This window comes from Spinacia oleracea, chromosome 1 (assembly GCF_020520425.1).
Source record: "Spinacia oleracea cultivar Varoflay chromosome 1, BTI_SOV_V1, whole genome shotgun sequence".
NCBI classification, from domain to species: Eukaryota; Viridiplantae; Streptophyta; class Magnoliopsida; order Caryophyllales; family Amaranthaceae; genus Spinacia; species Spinacia oleracea.
Genome location: NC_079487.1, coordinates 135,332,561 through 135,352,300, shown reverse-complemented (window position 1 = coordinate 135,352,300; position 19,740 = coordinate 135,332,561). Strand labels below are relative to the sequence as shown.

General features: G+C 33.7%; 1 protein-coding gene across 8 annotated transcripts; it reads left to right on the top strand.

The window, feature by feature from the left end:
* The first annotated feature begins 10,272 nt into the window (after positions 1 to 10,272).
* Positions 10,273 to 17,105, top strand: LOC110776999 (uncharacterized). 8 transcript variants are annotated; one of them, XM_056830564.1, is made up of 8 exons: positions 10,273 to 10,632; positions 12,470 to 12,544; positions 12,683 to 12,765; positions 13,150 to 13,248; positions 13,929 to 14,014; positions 14,144 to 14,213; positions 16,153 to 16,338; positions 16,517 to 17,105. In XM_056830564.1, exons 3-8 carry the CDS (start codon positions 12,709 to 12,711, stop codon positions 16,730 to 16,732), a joined length of 714 nt encoding a protein of 237 aa, XP_056686542.1. In that variant the 5' UTR covers positions 10,273 to 10,632; positions 12,470 to 12,544; positions 12,683 to 12,708; the 3' UTR covers positions 16,733 to 17,105. The 8 variants fall into 8 exon arrangements, with proteins under 8 accessions (XP_056686542.1, XP_056686546.1, XP_056686545.1 ...); XM_056830568.1 differs by having other exon boundaries at positions 13,124 to 13,248; XM_056830567.1 differs by having other exon boundaries at positions 12,683 to 12,785.
* Positions 17,106 to 19,740: the final 2,635 nt, after the last annotated feature.

The following is a 19,740-nucleotide window of genomic DNA, read 5'->3' as shown; positions in this document are numbered from 1 at the left end:
CACAGTACATATTGGGCATTAAGATTTACAGAGATAGATCTAAAAGGATGATTGGACTTAGTCAAAGCACTTATATCAATAAGGTGCTTGATAGGTTCAAGATGGCGGACTCCAAGCGAGGCTACCTACCCATGTCTCATGGAATGACTCTAAGCAAGACTCAGTGCCCAAAAACACTTGATGAGCGTAGACGAATGAATGGGATTCCATATGCATCATTGATTGGTTCAATAATGTATGCTATGATATGTACACGCCCGGATGTTGCGTACGCACTCAGTGCTACGAGCAGATACCAGTCAGACCCAGGAGAGGCGCATTGGACTGCTGCCAAGAACATTCTGAAGTACCTAAAAAGGCACAAAGATGACTTCCTGGTCTATGGTGGAGATGATGAATTAATTGTTAAAGGCTATACGGACGCAAGTTTCCAAACCGACAAAGATGATTTCAGATCACAGCCTGGGTTTGTCTTCTGCCTCAACGGAGGAGCAGTAAGCTGGAAAAGTGCTAAGCAAAGCACCATTGCGGATTCTACAACTGAAGCGGAGTACATTGCTGCACATGAAGCAGCAAAGGAAGCTATATGGCTAAGGAAGTTCATAGGTGAACTTGGTGTAGTCCCCTCCATTAAAGGACCAATAGCCCTATATTGTGACAATAACGGAGCTATTGCACAGGCAAAAGAGCCTAGACACCACCAGAGAGTCAAGCATGTACTTCGTAGATTTCACCTTCTACGAGAGTTCGTTGAAAGAAAAGAAGTCGAGATAAGCAAGATTGGAACTGATGACAACATATCAGATCCATTAACTAAACCTCTGCCGCAAGCGAAGCACAACTCGCACACTGCAGCTATGGGAATCAAGCATATTGGAGAATGGCTTTGATGTCTCTATTTAATGTTTTAAAGTTTTAGAGTTTAAATCTTTGTAAAACATTATTGGTTAATCATTCACAATAAATGAAAAGAATTCATTTTTCCATTTAATTTGTGGTTTATTAAATGATGAGTCCCTTCAATTTGACAATATATTCAAGATAGACTGTCAGGACCAGTCCTGTGACTAAGAAATGTCTATCAAGTGAACTTGAATGTCAAAGGTTGAAAATGGTCCCTAGTCGGAGTTTTCTATAAAATTGGACGCATAGAAAACGTTAGACGATTAGAATGCAAGATGACTAGTAGTTCTGTTTCTTGAACTATGTGGACATGGCAATGTCATAATCATTTGCATAGATACTTACTTTGGGAAGATTAGTATCGGACAAGACCTATGAAACTTTACTGTAAGAGATGAAAGTCTGTCATAAGTAAATTTCATTAAATTATTAGACACTAAATCCTCAATACCTGAGTGATTTGAGATTACTTGTTTGAGAACTGGTTGCTTTGACGTTGACCAACCGTCGCACCGTAAAAGGAAGCTATAAAGGCAACGCTCAGGTAATCACCTATCAAACGAAGTCTAATCTCAAGATCGCAAGATTGGGATTGTCCTCCCATAAATCGGGATGAGATGCTTAAAAGTTATACAAGGTCACTCGGAGAGCTAGAAACTGTGAAATGCATGGCCGTGCTCGGATGAATCATAGGCTATGATTATCTGTTTATTTGATCAGTTGAACTCTAAAACCGAGGAACACCTCTGGACATAATAAGGATGACAACTCTTACCTTATGTTCAAGAGCAAGCATCAAGCGACAAAGGAATTAGGAAATGCACACTTGTCCCTAAGGACAAGTGGGAGACTGAAGGAAATAATGCCCTTGGTCCAAGTATGCATTCTATGTTAAGTCTAATAAATGCGGTTCAGTATTAATTAACAAGTTAATAATTCAGTGAGATCAAGTGAGCTGAATGCCTAGCTAGAGGCCGCTTCAGTTCAAGTGGAATTAATGATATTAATCCACAGCTTACTCTTGACTGAACCCGTAGGGTCACACAAATAGTACGTAAACGGATCAAGTATTTAATGGCATTAAATACTCCATCTATGAATATTCGGAATCGACGGATCTTGGTTTCAGTGGGAGCTGAGATCGTCACAGGCAAGAAATGAATACTCCGGAAACGATGATATTGCCGGAAACGGAAATATGGATCGTATCGGAAACATAAATATTATCCAAGTCGTAGATGTTGCCGGAAACGGAAACATGGTACGTATCGGAAAATATTATCGGAAATGGAAATATTACCAGAATCGGAAATATTGCCGGAAACGGAAATATTGTCAGAATCGGAAATATTATCGGAATCGGAAAATAATTCCGGAAACGGAAATATTAAATATTTGTTCGAAACGGAAATTAATTCCGGAATCGGAAATGTTAAATATTGTTCGTATCGGAAATGAATTCCGGAATCGGAAATTTAATCGGAAGCGTATCGTACGAATAAGCATCGGACGAGGCCTGCCGGACGAGGGCCCAGCTCGGAGCCAGGCCATCGCCCAGCAAGCCAAACGCGCGCCACAAGCCCAGCCAAGGCAGCGCCCAGGCCTACCGCAAGGCAGGCCCAGCGCGCGCCAAGGCCGCGGCTGCGTGGGCCTCGCTACGTGGGCTGCTGCTCGCACGCACGCGCATGGGCGGCCCATCGTGGTTGCCGTGTGTGTGTGTGAGAGTTTGTGTTCATGCACGATTCCTAAAACGTGCAGAGTTCGGTTAATGATTAAATTCCTAATTCTATTTGATAAATTAATTAATTAGAGTTCTTGTAGGATTCTAAGTTTAATTAATTCGTATCCTAATAGGATTCCAATTCTCTTTCCATACCCCTATAAATATGTGGCCTGGGTTCACAATTTATAACGAGTTTTCAAGTATTCAAAGTGAGTTTTTGAGAGAAAAATTCAGTCACACATCTTGCTCAAAAGTGCCGAAAATTCTAGTACCTTAAGGGCGATTCTAGTTGGTCAATCTTAAGGCGGATCCGGACGTGCTGTGGACTATCTACGGAGGGACGACACTTGGAGTCCTAAAGACTTGTTCTTGCTCGGTTCGGGCGCAGCTAGGGAGGGCACGCAACAAAGAGTATGCATCTAAATTATGCTATATGATTATGTGTAAATAATATGTATTCCTGGGTTAATGGTTGTTTCCGCATGATTTATGTAATATCATATGTATCATAACCTAACATGTACTTCCTCCATTTTTTTATAATTGCACCGTTTTCTTTTTTCGGAAGTTGCATATTAATTGCACCATTTCCCTTTTTGGTAAGTTTATCCACATAAAATGACATTTCTATCCTTATCATCATTTGTTAAATCACATTTGTACTTAGATCACATGGGTATATTTGTCATTTATCACCTTTTACCCCCCATTCTTAAATCTTGTGCCCAACCCAAATGGTGCAATAATAAAAAAATGGAGGAAGTATATATTAGATTTTTTTTTTTTTTTGCCAAACTCACAAGAATATTTTGTTAATTATGCAAAAGTTTATGTAATTCGAAAATCATCATTAAATGGTTGCCCCCAAATCGAAAAGATACTATATGCCAATTTTTATTATAACTTTTTTAGTATAGTTATAGATTATTTCTATTATTAAGTTTATTTATGATAATATGTCCTAAAGTATTATTATATTCTTAGGCATATAATCTTTTAGTTTTGAAAAGATATTCACACATAATATTATTAAATTAATTATGTAATTTAGATAATATGTCCTAAAGTATTATTCTTAGGCATATAATCTTTTAGTTTTGAAAAGATATTCACACATAATATTATTAAATTAATTATGTAATTTAGTTAATTTATTTAGGGGAAGAAAAAAGAGCGGGATTTTTTTTATAATGTGAGAGCGATATGTGTCAGTTTTACATCTAGAGGCCTCTTTTTTAGTATAGTTATATAGATTAAGGCATTTTTTCGTTCACCTTGGAAAACTAATATTCAATAAAAATAAATTTTAATTAACAAGTAAACACTAGTTATAATCAGTAAGAATAATTTAAGTTCGGTAAAAAGTAATACGAAATAAGTTCGAAGAACCTAACTCACTTCCTAATTTTATGTGCAACATTGATAAAAAAAAGAATAATAATAAAAAAAAAATCAATGAGCTTAGTCTTAATGGGTTTCGATCCCGCATCACTAGAACAACATAAGGGGAAATGTAACCCAAGTACCCATGTAAATGCTATGCAACTAATTTTAGTAGTTTGTTTCTACAATGATGGGGTGGGCCGGTGGGCCATGGCCTAAATAGGCCCCCTTGGATCCGCCGGTACAGGCTCTCAAATGGCGAATGCCCCTAAGGTTAACACCCGAACTTGAAAGCTGGAATTGCTCAAGAATTGCTCAGATCTCTATATTATTCCCTCCGTCTCTTAATACTCGCACCGGTTTGACCGGTGCGGAATTTAAGACATTTGAATTGACTTATTAATTTAATGGTGTTAGTTTTTTATTTTTGATAAACAAATTAATTCATTGATAAAAAGTCATACATCATCTACATAAAGATTTAAATCTAACAAATACATAACAATTGAATCAAATAAAAACTTCCTTTTACCATATCTACGATCGTAGTATATCAAACATTTTGTATACCCTCTTTTATATCGTTGTGATTCACAGCCTTCATTGACGAGGGGGTCTATAGATCTGTTGTAGCTGTGACAAATATGACTTCCGTCTAATTCGTCTGATTGTAGTCGAACGATTGACATCCTCTTCGATCCCGCATAAATCTTTACCAAAGAAACAACCTAAATTAAACTAAACACACAAAACTTAACTAGAAACAAACCCACCATAGGGGTACTTACTACACTGAAACTATGTAGTTTTATTGAGATCTAACGCAAAAAACACAACAGAATTGAAAGAAAAGGGGCGGAAATAACCAAAATTTCGAAGAAAATTGGCTATTTCCGCCCAAGAAAACCCTAATTTTTTGTAAACCCTAAAAAGAGAGAGTGTTGAAGATTTTGATGAACATGCGCGCGTTTGGCAATTAATTTTTCTGTAGCTTTTTAGGTCAAAACACTATTAATGGTGTTAAGTTGAGTGGGGTATTTTTTTTACGGATTTTTCATGAAATACCCCTCAATTTTCACGAAATTCACCAAATGCCCCTCAACTTTCAGAAATTCACCAAATACCCCTCACCTTTAATATAATACCCAAACTACCCTTATTAATGACACGCCGTTAGTCCGCCGTTAGCCTACTTTTCTAATTCACCAAATGCCCCTACAATGTAACTTATTTCACCAAATACCCCTATTTTAAAATATAATTCACCAAATTCCCAAATGTAAAAATTACCTTTTTAAAGCCCAACGGCTAGTTTTTTGGGATTGAAAAATAGCCGTAGCTTATTGTTTTAGTATAAATAACCCTGTTCTGAGTGTTTATTTAGTCACCAAATTGTTTTGTTGTAGTTTCATCTCAGTTTGTGTCATGAGTTATCATTCAAAATCATCATCCACACATAATGAGTCTATTACCTCTTGTTTTGCATGAATATAAGTTAAAATCACTACTCAAGGAAAGGAAAGGAAAGGAAAAAAGGGCCTCCATATTGCAGATAACCAATTGATATTACACTCTATTACCTCTAGTAATGGAGTATCATATTCCTGTTATCCAAGCACATAAGTGGGAAGAAAGTCATGTTCTTAATTTCGTTTCGTGGCCTCAAATAACCGTGAACCAAACACGCATCAAACTCATTAAGTGGTGTTAGTCTTTTGAGTAGAGTTTCATTTGGTTGGTCTTTTATTTTAGAGACATTCTCTTAATTGTATCGCTCTTTTCATATGCCACTCTATAAGAAATGTAAATAAGTAAATTGAGGCATTATATATTTGTATCAAGTGTATTGCTTGCATATACAAAGTACCAAGTAGTACTTGGCCTAACCTAGTTGTTGAGATTGTATCTTACAACCTCAAAGTTGTATTTTGGGGGTGAGGATTCCCTTCCCTTGAGTATCCTCTTATACTCAAGGGGCTTACTTATTAACTCGGGCCGAATAGTTCTAAACTGTAACATACCATTGCCACAGTATCTATCATCACACTGCCTTATATCTTCCATAGTCTCAACTCTCAAATGACTGGAAAGTTTTGGTGACTAAAACAATAAGCTACGGCTATTTTTAAATCCCAAAAAACTAGCCATTGGGCTTTAAAAAGGTAATTTTTACATTTGGGCATTTGGTGAATTATATTTTAAAATAGGGGTATTTGGTGAAATAAGTTACATTGTAGGGGCATTTGGTGAATTAGAAAAGTAGGCTAACGGCGGACTAACGGCGGACTAACGGCGCGTCATTAGTAAGGGTAGTTTGGGTATTATATTAAAGGTGAGGGGCATTTGGTGAATTTCTGAAAGTTGAGGGGCATTTGGTGAATTTCGTGAAAATTGAGGGGTATTTCATGAAAAATCCGCACTATTAATGGTGTTAAGTTGAGTGGGGTATTTTTTTTAATATTGTTAGTGGAAAATGTATAAGAGGTGGGGAGTGGTAAGTGGAGGATGTGAATTTTTAAATATTTTTTGTAAATAATAGAGGTGTAGGTGGGGTAGTAGGTAAATGTGAGAAATAATATAATATTGATAAAAAATTTATTTATAGAAGCGGTGCAAATATTAAAGAACAACCCGAAAAAGAAAGCGGTGTGAGTATTAAGGGACGGAGGGAGTAGAGTTTTAGGTTTGTGTTTTGGTATACTCCGTATGTTGTTTTGGGTTAATTCTTTTGTATATATACGTACGGAGTATGTGAAAACGGGAAGGGAAAAATATCTTTGATATATGTAGACCAATTAATTTGACGGGATGAATTTTAGTGGGGCCCGCTAGTTTTGTAATCATCTTGATAGATTTCATACACAACGTAATATATGGTTGGCAAAGCAAGATACAATGCAAGTATGAAACACATCATACTCTACGGAACAGTCGCGACAATGTACTAAAGGCCACGGTGCAGCTGTGGGCTTAGCCTTAACCGCTTAACTGAATTCTCCACCCAAAAAAATAATCCAAATACTACACTTTGCATTATTATCAACATATATATATTGACCGTCACATAAGAAATTTAATGGTTTCGGTCAATAAAAAATAAGATTTTTAATTTATTTTTGAATTAAAAATATCGAGTGCCACGTGGATAATTAATTAAGCGCCACATAGATAATTAATTAATTAACTACTAATATATACAAATTCATCCAAAATCAAACCCTCTAATAATTAAAAAATAAATCTAAAATAAAATTCATCCAAAATCAAACACTCATCTAAAATAAAATTCAATCCTAAATCAAACACTAATCCAATAATTAGATAGCCACATGGGAAATCTGATGGTATTGACCCTTAAAAAATAAGATTTCGAAATTAATTATAAATTGGTGTCACGTAGATATTTTTATTAATTAAATGATTTGGGGTCGGCTAACATGAATCGTCGTAGGAGATCGTCATTGTCATGCCAATCAAACCAGAAAGGAGCAGGAAGTAAAAAAAAAAAAAAAACAAGGAAGACAAAGTAGAATTAATAGAAAAAATATTGTAAGAGATAATAAAAAAAATAAGTAAAGTTTAAAATAAATGAATAAGTAAAATAAGTACATTTAGTAAAATAAGTACATAACAAACACTCTAATAATTTAAAAAAAATCTAAAATAAAATTCAACCCAAATTCAAACAATAATCTAAAATAAAATTAAATAATAAATCAAACATTAATCCAATATTAGAGTGTCACGTAGGAAATCTAATGGTTTTCACCAATGAAAAAAAAAATTGAAATCATTTATGAATTAAAAAAATCGAGTGCCACGTAGATGATAATTAGGTACCACATAGATAATTGTATTAATTAACTAGACTTTAGCCCGTTCGATGCACGGTTTCAATTAAATTGTTACGTTAAAATAAAACTCCTACTTATATCAACTGCTATATTTTATATATTATATTAAGTTTAATTTTTTTATATTTTGGATTGAATTTCATTTTAAATTTATTTTAATTATTATAGTGTTTGATTTTGGATGAAATTGTATATAATAAATATTAATAATTATTTAATAAAAATATTTACGTGGCACCTAATTATTTATATGCGTGGCATTCGACTTTTTAATTCAAAAATAATTTTGAAGCCTTATTTTTCATTGGCTAAAACCATTAGATTTCCTACGCGGCGCTCTAATATTGGATTAATGTTTGATTTTGGATTGAATTTTATTTTAGATTAGTGTTTGATTTTGGATGAATTTTATTTTAGATTTATTTTTTAATTATTAGAGCGTTTGATTTTGGATGGAATTGTATATATTAGTAATTAATTAATTAATTTAAATATCTACGTGGAACCTAATTAATTATCTACGTGGCACTCGATTTTTTAATTCAAAAATAAATTAGAAATCTTATTTTTCATTGGCCGAAACTACTAGTAATCCTAGGTGGCGCTCTAATAGTTAAGCAAATATGCCTCCTTTATATATGTATATTAGATTACTGATACTACGTATATACAACTCCATCCAAAATCAAACACTCTAATAATTGAAAATAAATCTAAAATGAAATTCAATCCAAAATCAAACACTAATATATTCTAATATATAAAATATAGAAGCTGGTATATATACGAGTTTTATTTTAACTTAACAATTTATAAAATACGGACATCACACGGGCTAAAATATAGTTTATATTAAATTCAAAGCACTACATGATCTACTTAAGCATCGTCATAGAAATAAACTAAACTAAAACCCTAATATAAAAAAAATAGCCAGTCCCATTAATTAAACTTGACGAAGGAAAAATAAGCAAATAAGTACTCCCTAAGTTCAATTTTGTTCTTTACGTATTTAGTTTACGGTATCCCATTTTATTCTTTACATTGAAAATCTTTCCTTTCATATTATCACACAAATGTCCTTAATATTCTGTAAATAATTATGCCAAGTGATTATTTTAACCAATTGTATTTATTGCGGGTATTTAATCTATTACACTTTTCCATTCGTTCAATAAATCTTTCACTCTTCCCCAATGTCAGCTTTTGGAGAAAAGTGAAAACATTATAAACAAAAGTAATTCGCATTATTTACATATAATCCCTCCATTTCTTTTTGTTTTTTACGTTTGGCCTTTTGCACGTTTATTAACAACTAATTAATGTGCATTTAGATTCCTCTATTTTTTAATTTAAACAATGGAAATTACGTTTATTTATAATGTTTTCACTTTTATCAAAATTTTGATATTGGGAAATGACCCAATGAATTTAATTAGTTAAAATAATTCTTGGACACAAATTTTGATAGAATATTAAAGCATTTATGTGATAATATAAAAGGAAGTGTAAATAACATCTTGAGACACCCAAAAAGAAAAACGTAAAGAAAAAAGAAGCGGAGGGATTAAATAGAAGGAATCTCTATCTACATTAATTAATCGCTAAACCGCGTGTATACCAAACGTAAAGAACAAAAAGGATGAAGAGAGTATCATTTAGTGAACAAACCTAATGAACCAGAAGTAAGGCAAACAACAGTGAACAACAAAATGAGATGGTAACGACTATCGATCAACTTGTGACTAGATAAAATGGGAAAACGATACCACAACGACACTTGATAAAGTGGTCTTTGAAATTCATGCTGGAACACCCTGGGAACTACAACGACCACCATCTCTCCAGCATCATACTGATATTACTGCCTTACTAAAGAGGAACTGGGTTGTCTCTATCCTTCATGTTAAGAGGGATGCTAACAAGGTGGCTCATGCTCTTGCTGAAATTGGGAGGAAAATGAAGTCGGCCAAGGTGTACCATTTCCAACCTCCTCCTACTTTGCAAGAAGACTATGAAAACTAATTGGTAGTGCAAGATGAAGCAGATCCCTGATGTCTTACCTGCTGTTCTGGAAGAAGTATATAATGCTAACGTCTAATGGTCTAACTTCTCCTAGTTTGTTTTCTATTTTCCGTTTGCCTAATTTGCCTAGCTCTAACATGAGCTTTGTGGCTACTACTTGTTTTTGCGTTTGGCACCAAGCTATCTTTAGGCCCTTTTGTAACAAACTCTATGTTATGAGGCTTATCTCTATCCTTTAAAAAGCCAAAACTTAGCAAATAATATTTTGATTAATGCCCACAACACCCTTGAATTACTTCTTCAAAAAATTCAATTTCTCTTAAGAATAGTGCACTGACAGAATTGCCCTTATGATAGACTCACAAGTCACACCATTTGTTTCAGCCTGCCTGCGCAATCAGTTCACAACTTCACGATCCATCATAATTCCCACCCCCTCTGTTTGCTCTCTGCCTCCCTTCTCTCTCTTCCTTTTCCAGTTCCTCGTATTCCTTCATTTTCAACCTTTTCAATCACTACATTCAAATGTTATGCGTCTGATTCTCTCTCACTCACTAAAAAAACGTCCCTAAAATTTGATTTTCGGATGTTCAATTTGATGTAGAATGTGGTTTAGATGCTACAAGAGGATGTTGGCGAGCCCTAGACTGAGTTGGTGGTGTTGATGGGTTTAGGAAGCTTCGGATGAGAGGGGTTTTCGATCTTTCAGTATGAGTGCACTCAAGAACGATTTCGTTTTTGCAGGTTAGGGTTTTCCCCAGTTTTTTGGAATTTTTTGTTATCTCAATTTGCCTCTCTCATGCATTTAATTTGAGAATGCCGGAATCATAATCTTTTGTTTTGATTGAGGGTAAAATTCTAATTTTACAAGTGGGTTTTCACAACACTCTGATTTAATGTGTTAGGGTTTGTGGAAAGTGTTGTGTAAAGAGTCACGATTATTCAAAGGTTTGTACGAATATAAGCCTTAAAACACTTCATCCAGTAACCCAATATTCAAGATCTAAAATAGAACAGGCGAAAAAGTAATTGAACCAAAAGTGTACATAATTAGGGCTTGACCCACCAATGAAAATCAGAATAATTCGTTGATTATGCATTTATTTTCTTCAAAATAGAACTGAGAATTGGTAGAATTATATACCTGAGTTTAAAAGTGGAGCTGATAAGCTAATTTAGGAAATCATTCAATCTGTATAAGTGTTTTCCCGATGAGCTTATTCTGTCTGAAGGTTGATGATGTAGTTACTGAAGATGATAGCTCGATTTTTAATTAATCTGTAGTTTCTTCTTAGTATGTAAATCTTAGCCTTTTGCCAATGTTACATTTCCTGAGGTAATGTGATCTACAACATTTGAAACCCGGGGGAAGGGGAAGAAATGCGATCGCGGATTGCAATTCTCACAATTATCAAAACTTGTTACTATTAGTTAATAACTTATATCACGGCGTGCTTACAAATAACTACTTTCTTTCATTTCTTTTACATGTGTTATTTTATTTTAATAGTTTTGATTGATTATAAGAAGGTTGTTATTTGAGGCTATCTGATTGAATATGAGTCTTTTGTGATGGTTGATCTTTTTGAGGCTTGAAATATTGTGTGTTACATTGTAGACCCTCTACATCCCTACTGAAACTTTTTTACGTTGCTAAAGTTTGGTTATATATTTGTTTATTACAAATTTACAATGTTATAAAGGTGAATATTGTTAAGATCAAAACACCACTTCCAGATACACGCTGATGTTTTCCCTACTAGGATGAAGCAGGTGCTAAGACTTTTTCTTTTTATTTTAAGATTAGGGTTTGGTTAATTTTGTTTTGAGTTTTTATGTGTGTGGTTTAAAATTGTCATTTCTTTGGGTTATGGATCTTCTGTGATGTTTATTGATTCAACTTCTTTTAAAGAAGAAGAAACAAATACTGTTTTCTTGAACATTAGAGTTTGATTTTGCCTGCAGATCGATTTGTTTCTTAGGGGTATTAATTTTAATTCTCATTGTTTCGGGAAAAAAGAGGTTGATATAGTAAGTGAACTATCCTGGGTTTAATATTTTGCATATTTGGAATTTATCATTTTATCCATAGAGAGTGGTGATAGGTAATTAATGCTAGCTTAGTGTGGTTGAGAATGGCCTCCAAACGTAGAAAACCAGACGCGGAACCATTGGACTATGACTTTATTAATCTTTTTAATATCACACGACTAAATAATTGTAGTATAATGTCACATTCTTCTTGTGTTTGTGGTCTTTCATAAGTGAGTATTAATATTGTGTTTCTAATGAATCCGAAATAACCAGTTTATAGTTGGTTAACAGTTTACTTTATCAGTCATGAAGATTATGACAATTATCTGTTTATTAGTTTGAGCTCACTTTAACTTGCTGTAAGATTATTCTTTTCATCTAGAGCACCTGTGTTAGATGATGGGTTGATGCTTCACTTTGGGCGAAAATATGCAATAAGTTTTATGCAGTATTATGAGTCTGACACCTTGGTCACTAACATCATTTGTCCGAGCAACAATGTTCTAGATTTTATGAGTTGATGGCTGAATTTTATGTTGTCTTTTAGAGTTTTAGGTTTCTTAATCACTTGGGCATACAGTCCTCGGATGGCGCTATGTTCCAACTGAAGTTTCTGAAACTTGTATGTTTCCTGTGTTAGTATTACTATGCTATGCCGATTATCTTTTAGAATATGTGGATTTGAAAATAGCTACTTATGCATAGCTCTACGAAATTGAGCTGTTAATTTCAAGTTGTACTTACTTTAATTTTCCGACAGATGTACATACTAAAGAGGGGGTATCAATGGTAGCAATCAGAGCAGCTTTGAACATAGAACATGGTGGTGTTAAAGACTTCTATGTATGCTCTCTATCCTCAAGGTTCCGCATCTGGCATGTATTTTTTAATTGATTGCAGACCATACTTACCAAATTTTAATTTCCATATACTTAATACTCTTATATCTTGAAATAGATGGTTTGAAGTAATAGTCTTAATTATTTCAAACGGAGTATAAATCCTGATTACGAGTAATTGAGACAGCTTGGGACGGGTAGACTTGTGCTAACCTGACCTACTACCACTTCTTTTTTTTATACCAGTTTTGTTTTGTATAATTGTATTTTGGTGCCTTCTCATGGCATGCTTATATCAGTTTATAGGTTCTGTTCACATTTCATAATAATTGACTAAGTTTGCTCATTTATTTTGACAATAGAGTTGAAGTTTGCAATTCAAATGCAGAATGGAGCAATAATCTTGGACAAAATATTGAAGGAAATCTTCAAGTTGAGATCTTCCATTGCTCTTCTTCAACTATACAGTGTACAACTAACGTATCACGTAAGTAAAAAACACTACCAGACGCGATGCTTATGGACCTTTGTAGTTTTCCTGAAGTAGGCCTCAGTGCGAATTGCAATTTAGGGTCGAATTCCAACTTAATTTTGCTCATGTTTGATATGAAGTATGTGGTGATTGAAATCTGGTACGTAAATCGATGTTGCACCTTCGATTTTAATGGTTTCCGGGTTTAGGGTTCAGATTGGGGTTGTTCTGGTTTGGGCTTTCCTTTCAAATTTTCGATTTAATTGTGGGTGGTTAGTATATTGTAGGAGTTTTTTGGTGCTATATCGTTGTGAGTATAGTTTGAATAGAAATTCAATTTGCAGGAAACTGATTATTAGGGTGCGGATTTGAGGTCCTCTGTGAGTATAGTATATTGTAGGAGTGTTTTTTTTTTTTTTGGTAGGGATAGGAAGTCTTGGGAATATTGAATTACTGACCATTAACTTAGCCTGAAATCTGAAATATTGGTCGATGCAGCAGAAATTGTTGTGCAATGCTGGTATTTTGATATTGAGTTTTCCAAATAAGTAACAATTTGTACTTTTTTTCCCACTTCTATTTTTCTGTTTTTAGACAGAAGTGAATTCCTTCGTAATATTTACTTATTTGGTATTGAATTTGATATAAAATGCATCTACTTTCAGTTTTTGAAATTCTATTTATGTCATTGTTAGAATTTCCGGCCCCCGAAAGAAAAAGTTTCAAGACCCACTACTCAGGGTGGCATTGTGTGTTTGTTTCTGTGCACTTGTGTAAGCAAGTATGTTTTTATATTTTATTTCCATGGTGTTAATAGGATTGTTTATGTAGCAGATGTAAGGAAATTTTGGAAGTAGTATGTTATTGCTTAGTTTTTCCCCATGTTGACAAGGTAAACTTTGGTCTGCAGTGATATGGCTTTCTTTGTTTACCTATTTGTGCGGGCATCAAATTTACCAACTATAGAGATGTATGAAAAGGTAAGGCTCTTTTGACTTCTTTATGTTCTTTTTTCTTTTGCTCTCTCTATTTTATACTGAAATGCAGTTCATGGAGCTTCAAAACAAATTAATTTCTTTGTATAATATATAAGTACATTACTTAGTTCTACTGATGCATCGCAATTACATTTATGAGATGTCTCACTCAAGCTACTGTTGATTTATCTTTTTTTTTAATGATGCATTAAGGACATATGAGTTATTGCCCAGATATATATTGGGTTTTGAAATAAAGTTTTATTTAATATAATAGAATAATATTCATAAAAGGTCTTGGAGTTGAAAATGGTTGTTCTTAATCAATGTTGTAAACCAGTCAACAAAGTTATGGTTGTGATATTTCAAATCATCGATCATGACATACACCGCTTAACCCATATTTATGTCACAAATTCTTATTTACAATGGGTGTACAATAAATATTGTACACCGAAGTAAAAGTTAACTCAAAATGCTTAAAAGTTAAGCTTATATATGTAAAAGTTATCTATTTTTAAGTAATAAATTTTTTCATTTTAGTAAAACTTAATTTTTCAAAATCACTAATAATGTACTTCCTCCGTCTTTTAATACTCGCAACGTTTGGACTTTTGCCACTATTCATATAATCTACTTTGACTATTCTTAATGTTTTTTATGTAAGCTAAAACATAGTCATGTGGGATCTTGTTATATTCGTCTCAATATATATTTTTAAAATATCAATTTTTTATAATTTTTGCATAAAGAGAATTTAAGATATAAATGATCAAATTTGTGCATTGGCATGCGTGAAACTAACAAACGTTGCGAGTATTAAAAGACGGAGGAAGTATAAAATTAATCATTTAATCATTTCTATCAACTTTTTTTTTACTAATATAAAAGTTAATCAAAACTAGGTTAAAGTTACGAAAAAATGGGTAAAAGTTATGTTGGTGTACAATAAATTTATTGTACACCTTGTGCGCGCAAGACCTTTTTTGTATTTATGTACTTTGGAGGTAACTAAAGATTGGGCTTTCTTATACTCTTGTCCATATTTATTTTGATGAATTTTTTGTAATCACCTTAAATATAACTTGTCAACTGATCAGTGTTCTCTTACATCCTAAACCCTTTTAAAATCAAGAAGTTCCACTTTAAAGCAGTAGATTTACTGTCTTACCCCTAAAATCCTCCCTTGAAACAATCAAATTTCATTTTAGAACACTGGATTGACGAATTTACCCCTTACACCGTCCAGTTATAATTTATCCCTCTATTAATATTTCCCTTGCTTTCTCTGCCTCCCTTCCCCTCTCATAAGCTAATTCATACTGAGTAACCAACAAGAGATTATTGCTAGCATTTATCTTTAATTTAGGGTTTGGGTTTGATTACTTGGGAATTGATGATTATTTAGTATGCCTTTATCAAAATGAGATGAAAATAGAGGAGAACAATAGTTCAAAGGTCCAAAGGCCTCTCATTATTGACAGAGTTTTATTTAGAGGAGAGGTAAATAATGGAGATTAAAGACCTTGAGGACAGTAAATAATGAGAAGTTGTTTTTTTTGTCCTTTTAAAATTATTGCAACAATTGTAGCAGTAGCATATAATCTGAAGCTTCCTGATAACGTTTAAGTGCACCATCTGTTCCATGTTTCTCAGTTAAAAGCATTCAGAGGCAATCTCCCTACTGTAGCGGTGTAACCCATATTCCTACTTGGTTTCATGGGAGAAATAATAGTGCTTCTATGACTTCTATTGCAGTGTTTGTTGTTTGATTCTTTCTATGATTATATGAAATAGTCATGTTGACTGTTATCATGTTATGTTGCTTACTTGTAAACTGGTACATGAATGAGCTAGAGCCTAGCTAGATCACTGTGTTATAATTTGAGCCCTCTTAAGAATTCCAAAGTTCTTACACTGTGTTGCTTCTGTTCGGATTCAGAAAAAGAAGCATCGCCAGCTCAAAACTGTTATTTGTGGGAGGTGTCGTCTTCTTTCACACGGACATATGATAACTGCTGTTGGTGGACATGGAGGTTATGCTGGAGGAAAGCAATTTGTTACCGCTGAGGAGCTACGTGATAAGCTCTCTCACTTGCGCCATGAGAAAGCATTGATTGTTAAATTGGTAAGCATACCGCTTATCAGAATGCTTGCTAAACTTGTCTGTGGCATGAGTTACACTCTGGTTTCCAACAGGTCTAACAGTATGTGTATTTGTTTATAATCTAATACCATAAGTCTGATATTGGCTAGGAATATTTGATTCTGATGCTTTATGAGTGGCCTAACTCTTTTCCCTTAAGTTAGTAACAAACCCTTCCCGGGAATTTCAGCTCAGGGGGATGCGGTGGATCTGCTTCTTTAGAGTATTGATCTGGCCCCACGGGAGTGAGAAGAGGTGGGTGGGAGCTTATGACAAGACCTTATCTACCAACTCGGGTTTTTGTTATCTACCAGGCTACCATGGTGGATACTCTAGCTCAGGTATTGTACTTGGTTCAATGAGAAGGCTTATCTGACTCTCAGGAAACCTGGGAACCGGCTGAAGAGTTTGAGAAACATCATCCAACATTTACAATTAGTTTTGTCTGTGATTCGTTGTTGTTGTTTGTAGTCCTATGTTGTTAAACTTGAGGACAAGCTTTCTTTAAAAATGAAGGATTGTAATAGGAGGTTTAAACTGTTAAGCTTTTGGCGCAATTCTAGGGAATTACTCCCAAGTTAGATAACAGTTAAGTTGTTTTAATCAGGAAAAGCAGGCAATTGTAAGTTTGGTCCATTTATGTTCAAATCTTTTGTAATTAGTTTCTGAATATTAACAAAAATCCTCTATCTCTACATTTTTGTTTCTCTTTCTCTGCAATACAAAAGTTCATCTTCTATTTTCTTTCAGTTCTGTTTTGGTTCAGTTCTTGAGTTGCTCAAAGTCTGTAATCACCATTTCAATAGCTTAATCAAAAGCTACTACTACACAAGGCATTTTGTTACCATTCCCAATAATGTTATACAAAGCATAACAGCATGATTTGGTTTAATAACTACTATACAAGTAACTTTCGGGTTTTGAAAATCTTTAGCCTTAAAATCTTAAACAAAATCTTCATGTTCATCCAACAGTAGATTAATTAAGCCTTTGACATTGTTATTGTTAATAGTTCGATCTTGTTTCAAAGCTGAGTATATTTCGAATCACCATATCGTCTTGCATCCTATATCATTTCGCCTTTCAGTTACGTATACAATTGTCATGGCCCGTTGTTGTATACCTTTTTTATATTTCTTATTTGCTATCCTTATTTTGTTAAATGATATAGAAGTAATAATAAATGCAGACATCTTAATTTGACTGGTTATCCAACTCTTCAACCTTCAAGCAATAGTTGGAAGTCTTCATCACATGTATATATGTAATACAATTATACAGTAGCAAAAAAAATTATTAACCTAAAAGATACTAATACATATTTCATACATAATGAAAGACATCAATAACCTTTTCAAGTTAAGGTTGCAAATGTAAATGGAATAAACTACACTTGTATACTTAGCTTTCTTCTTCTTTTCTTTGTTTTATTATGTTTGATTTTGGAGATTAATGTTTAACGTCTTTTTAGGCGGGCATTCGCGCGCGAGAGCGCGCGACCTGAATACTAGTATCCTCTAAGTAATATATCTCCGTTTCTGTTTTAAAAAAAGATAAGGTACTCCCGCCGTTTCTTTTAGTTTGTTACGTATTCCTTTTAGAGTGTTTCATTTTGTTTTGTTACATGGAAGAATCTTTCTACTTATAAACTTATTATAGTGTTATTTTTTGTGCCCACTCTTAATTTTAATTGGTCAACTTTTTCAACTCATTAAATTTATTTACCATTTCCCAAGTATGTTAAGTTAGCAATCTTTGTGCTTTTTCATTATTGGTTCATTTTGATAAATAAAACAATCTTATTGGTTGTTGTAGTGATTAGTGGATTGAGATTTTATTTGGGTTAATTTTTTTAATAAAAAGAAAGGAATCACTATTATACATTAATAAACGTGCAAAAGTCCAAACGTAACAAACAAATTGAAACGGAGGGAGTAGTATTTGCACCATTTTCTTTTCTTTTTTACCTTTTTTTTAATAACTAGGATATGAGAGATCGAATAAAACTTGTACCTAGTCCACAAGGTGTTATTTGGCGCCTGGTAGGGGAAAGTCTACATATACACAACCTTACTGTTATTTTAATAAAGACGTCGTTTTCAGGGACGAATCCGTGAACTAGCAAATAGCAAGTAGACATTTGACCATCCAAAAAACATAACCTTTAATATTATGAGATCGATAGGGAAAAATGATCAAGTGAACTATCTAGAGATCATTAATTTCCCACAAATTTTAAAGATATTGACCTTGTTGGTATAGCTTTGCCGTGCAAGGTCCTCAACATTGTCACTAAAAAAGTCAACGCCTTTTAGTTAGATGATCATGATGAGTTACCTCATTATTTTATTAGTACCATGTACAGGATCGCGTGTCTTACGTTTCATGCTAAGAAATTATTCAAACTCCTTATGACACTAAATAATTAAAATTTTAGTAAATAAAGGTGGAGAAATTGTTTTAAATAATCCAATCTTTCGACGATTTTCCGTTAATAATCCAACATTTAGATTATTATTTAATAATCTAACATTTGCACTCCATTAACTTTTATTGCCCCTAAGTGACCGGCTAAAAAGTCAGCTTTTTATTTTTTATTTATTTATCTTTAAAAAAAATATATGAAAAGAAAGTAAAGGTTGATATTTGAATTTATGTGTACATTAATGGGTTTGAAAACCCATACTTTATGAGGCACGAAACAAACTAAGGAGTAGAAAATGGCATGGGCTTGCATAAGGTGAAGTCGAGGTGGTTAACTAGTGTGGCGGTGCACCAGAGGAGAGAGAAAATGGGGAATGTGCGTGAATTCGTATTACAATTTTTGGCTATTGAGTGCTTTAATTAGTTGAGTGATATATAGTGAGAGGAAAAAGTGACGATGAGTTACGGGATGGAGGAAATGGGAAAGGAGATGAGCGTGGTGGTAGTGGAGGGGGGTGGTGGAAGAGCGGAGGAAGGCAGTGATTTTATATGGTGGTGGTGGTGGTGGTGGTGGGGAGAGAAAGAGAGTGGGGAGGAAGGCTAAACTCTCCACTAGAGCAAAAATTACAGGCATGAATGAAGAGGAACGAGATGAACAAAGAAAAATCAGAAATATGAAGGAAAAAGAAAAAGAAAAAAATATTTTAAAAATTTAAAAATTGACCCTGTTATATTGGGTTAGTGACCGGTTGAGTGCAATAAAAATTAATATGGTATAAAGATTGGTTATTAAATAATAATCAAAAGGTTGAATTATTATAGGAAAATCGTCAAAAGATTGGATTATTTAAAGTAATTTTTCCAATAAAGGTAATGTAGACATTTTATATATTCACACCAAATTCTCGACACTACCAGTAAAACTCTTTGATAGACACAAATTTGCAAGTAGTATTACAT

Excerpts from the sequence above, each read along its gene's own strand:
- LOC110776999 (XM_021981576.2), top strand. The coding sequence starts at position 10,599 with ATGAGTGCACTCAAGAACGATTTCGTTTTTGCAG. Across the intron at positions 10,633-12,682 it reads GAACGATTTCGTTTTTGCAG|ATGTACATACTAAAGAGGGG; the intron begins GTTAGGGTTTTC and ends ATTTTCCGACAG. Across the intron at positions 13,249-13,928 it reads GTGTACAACTAACGTATCAC|AATTTCCGGCCCCCGAAAGA; the intron begins GTAAGTAAAAAA and ends TGTCATTGTTAG.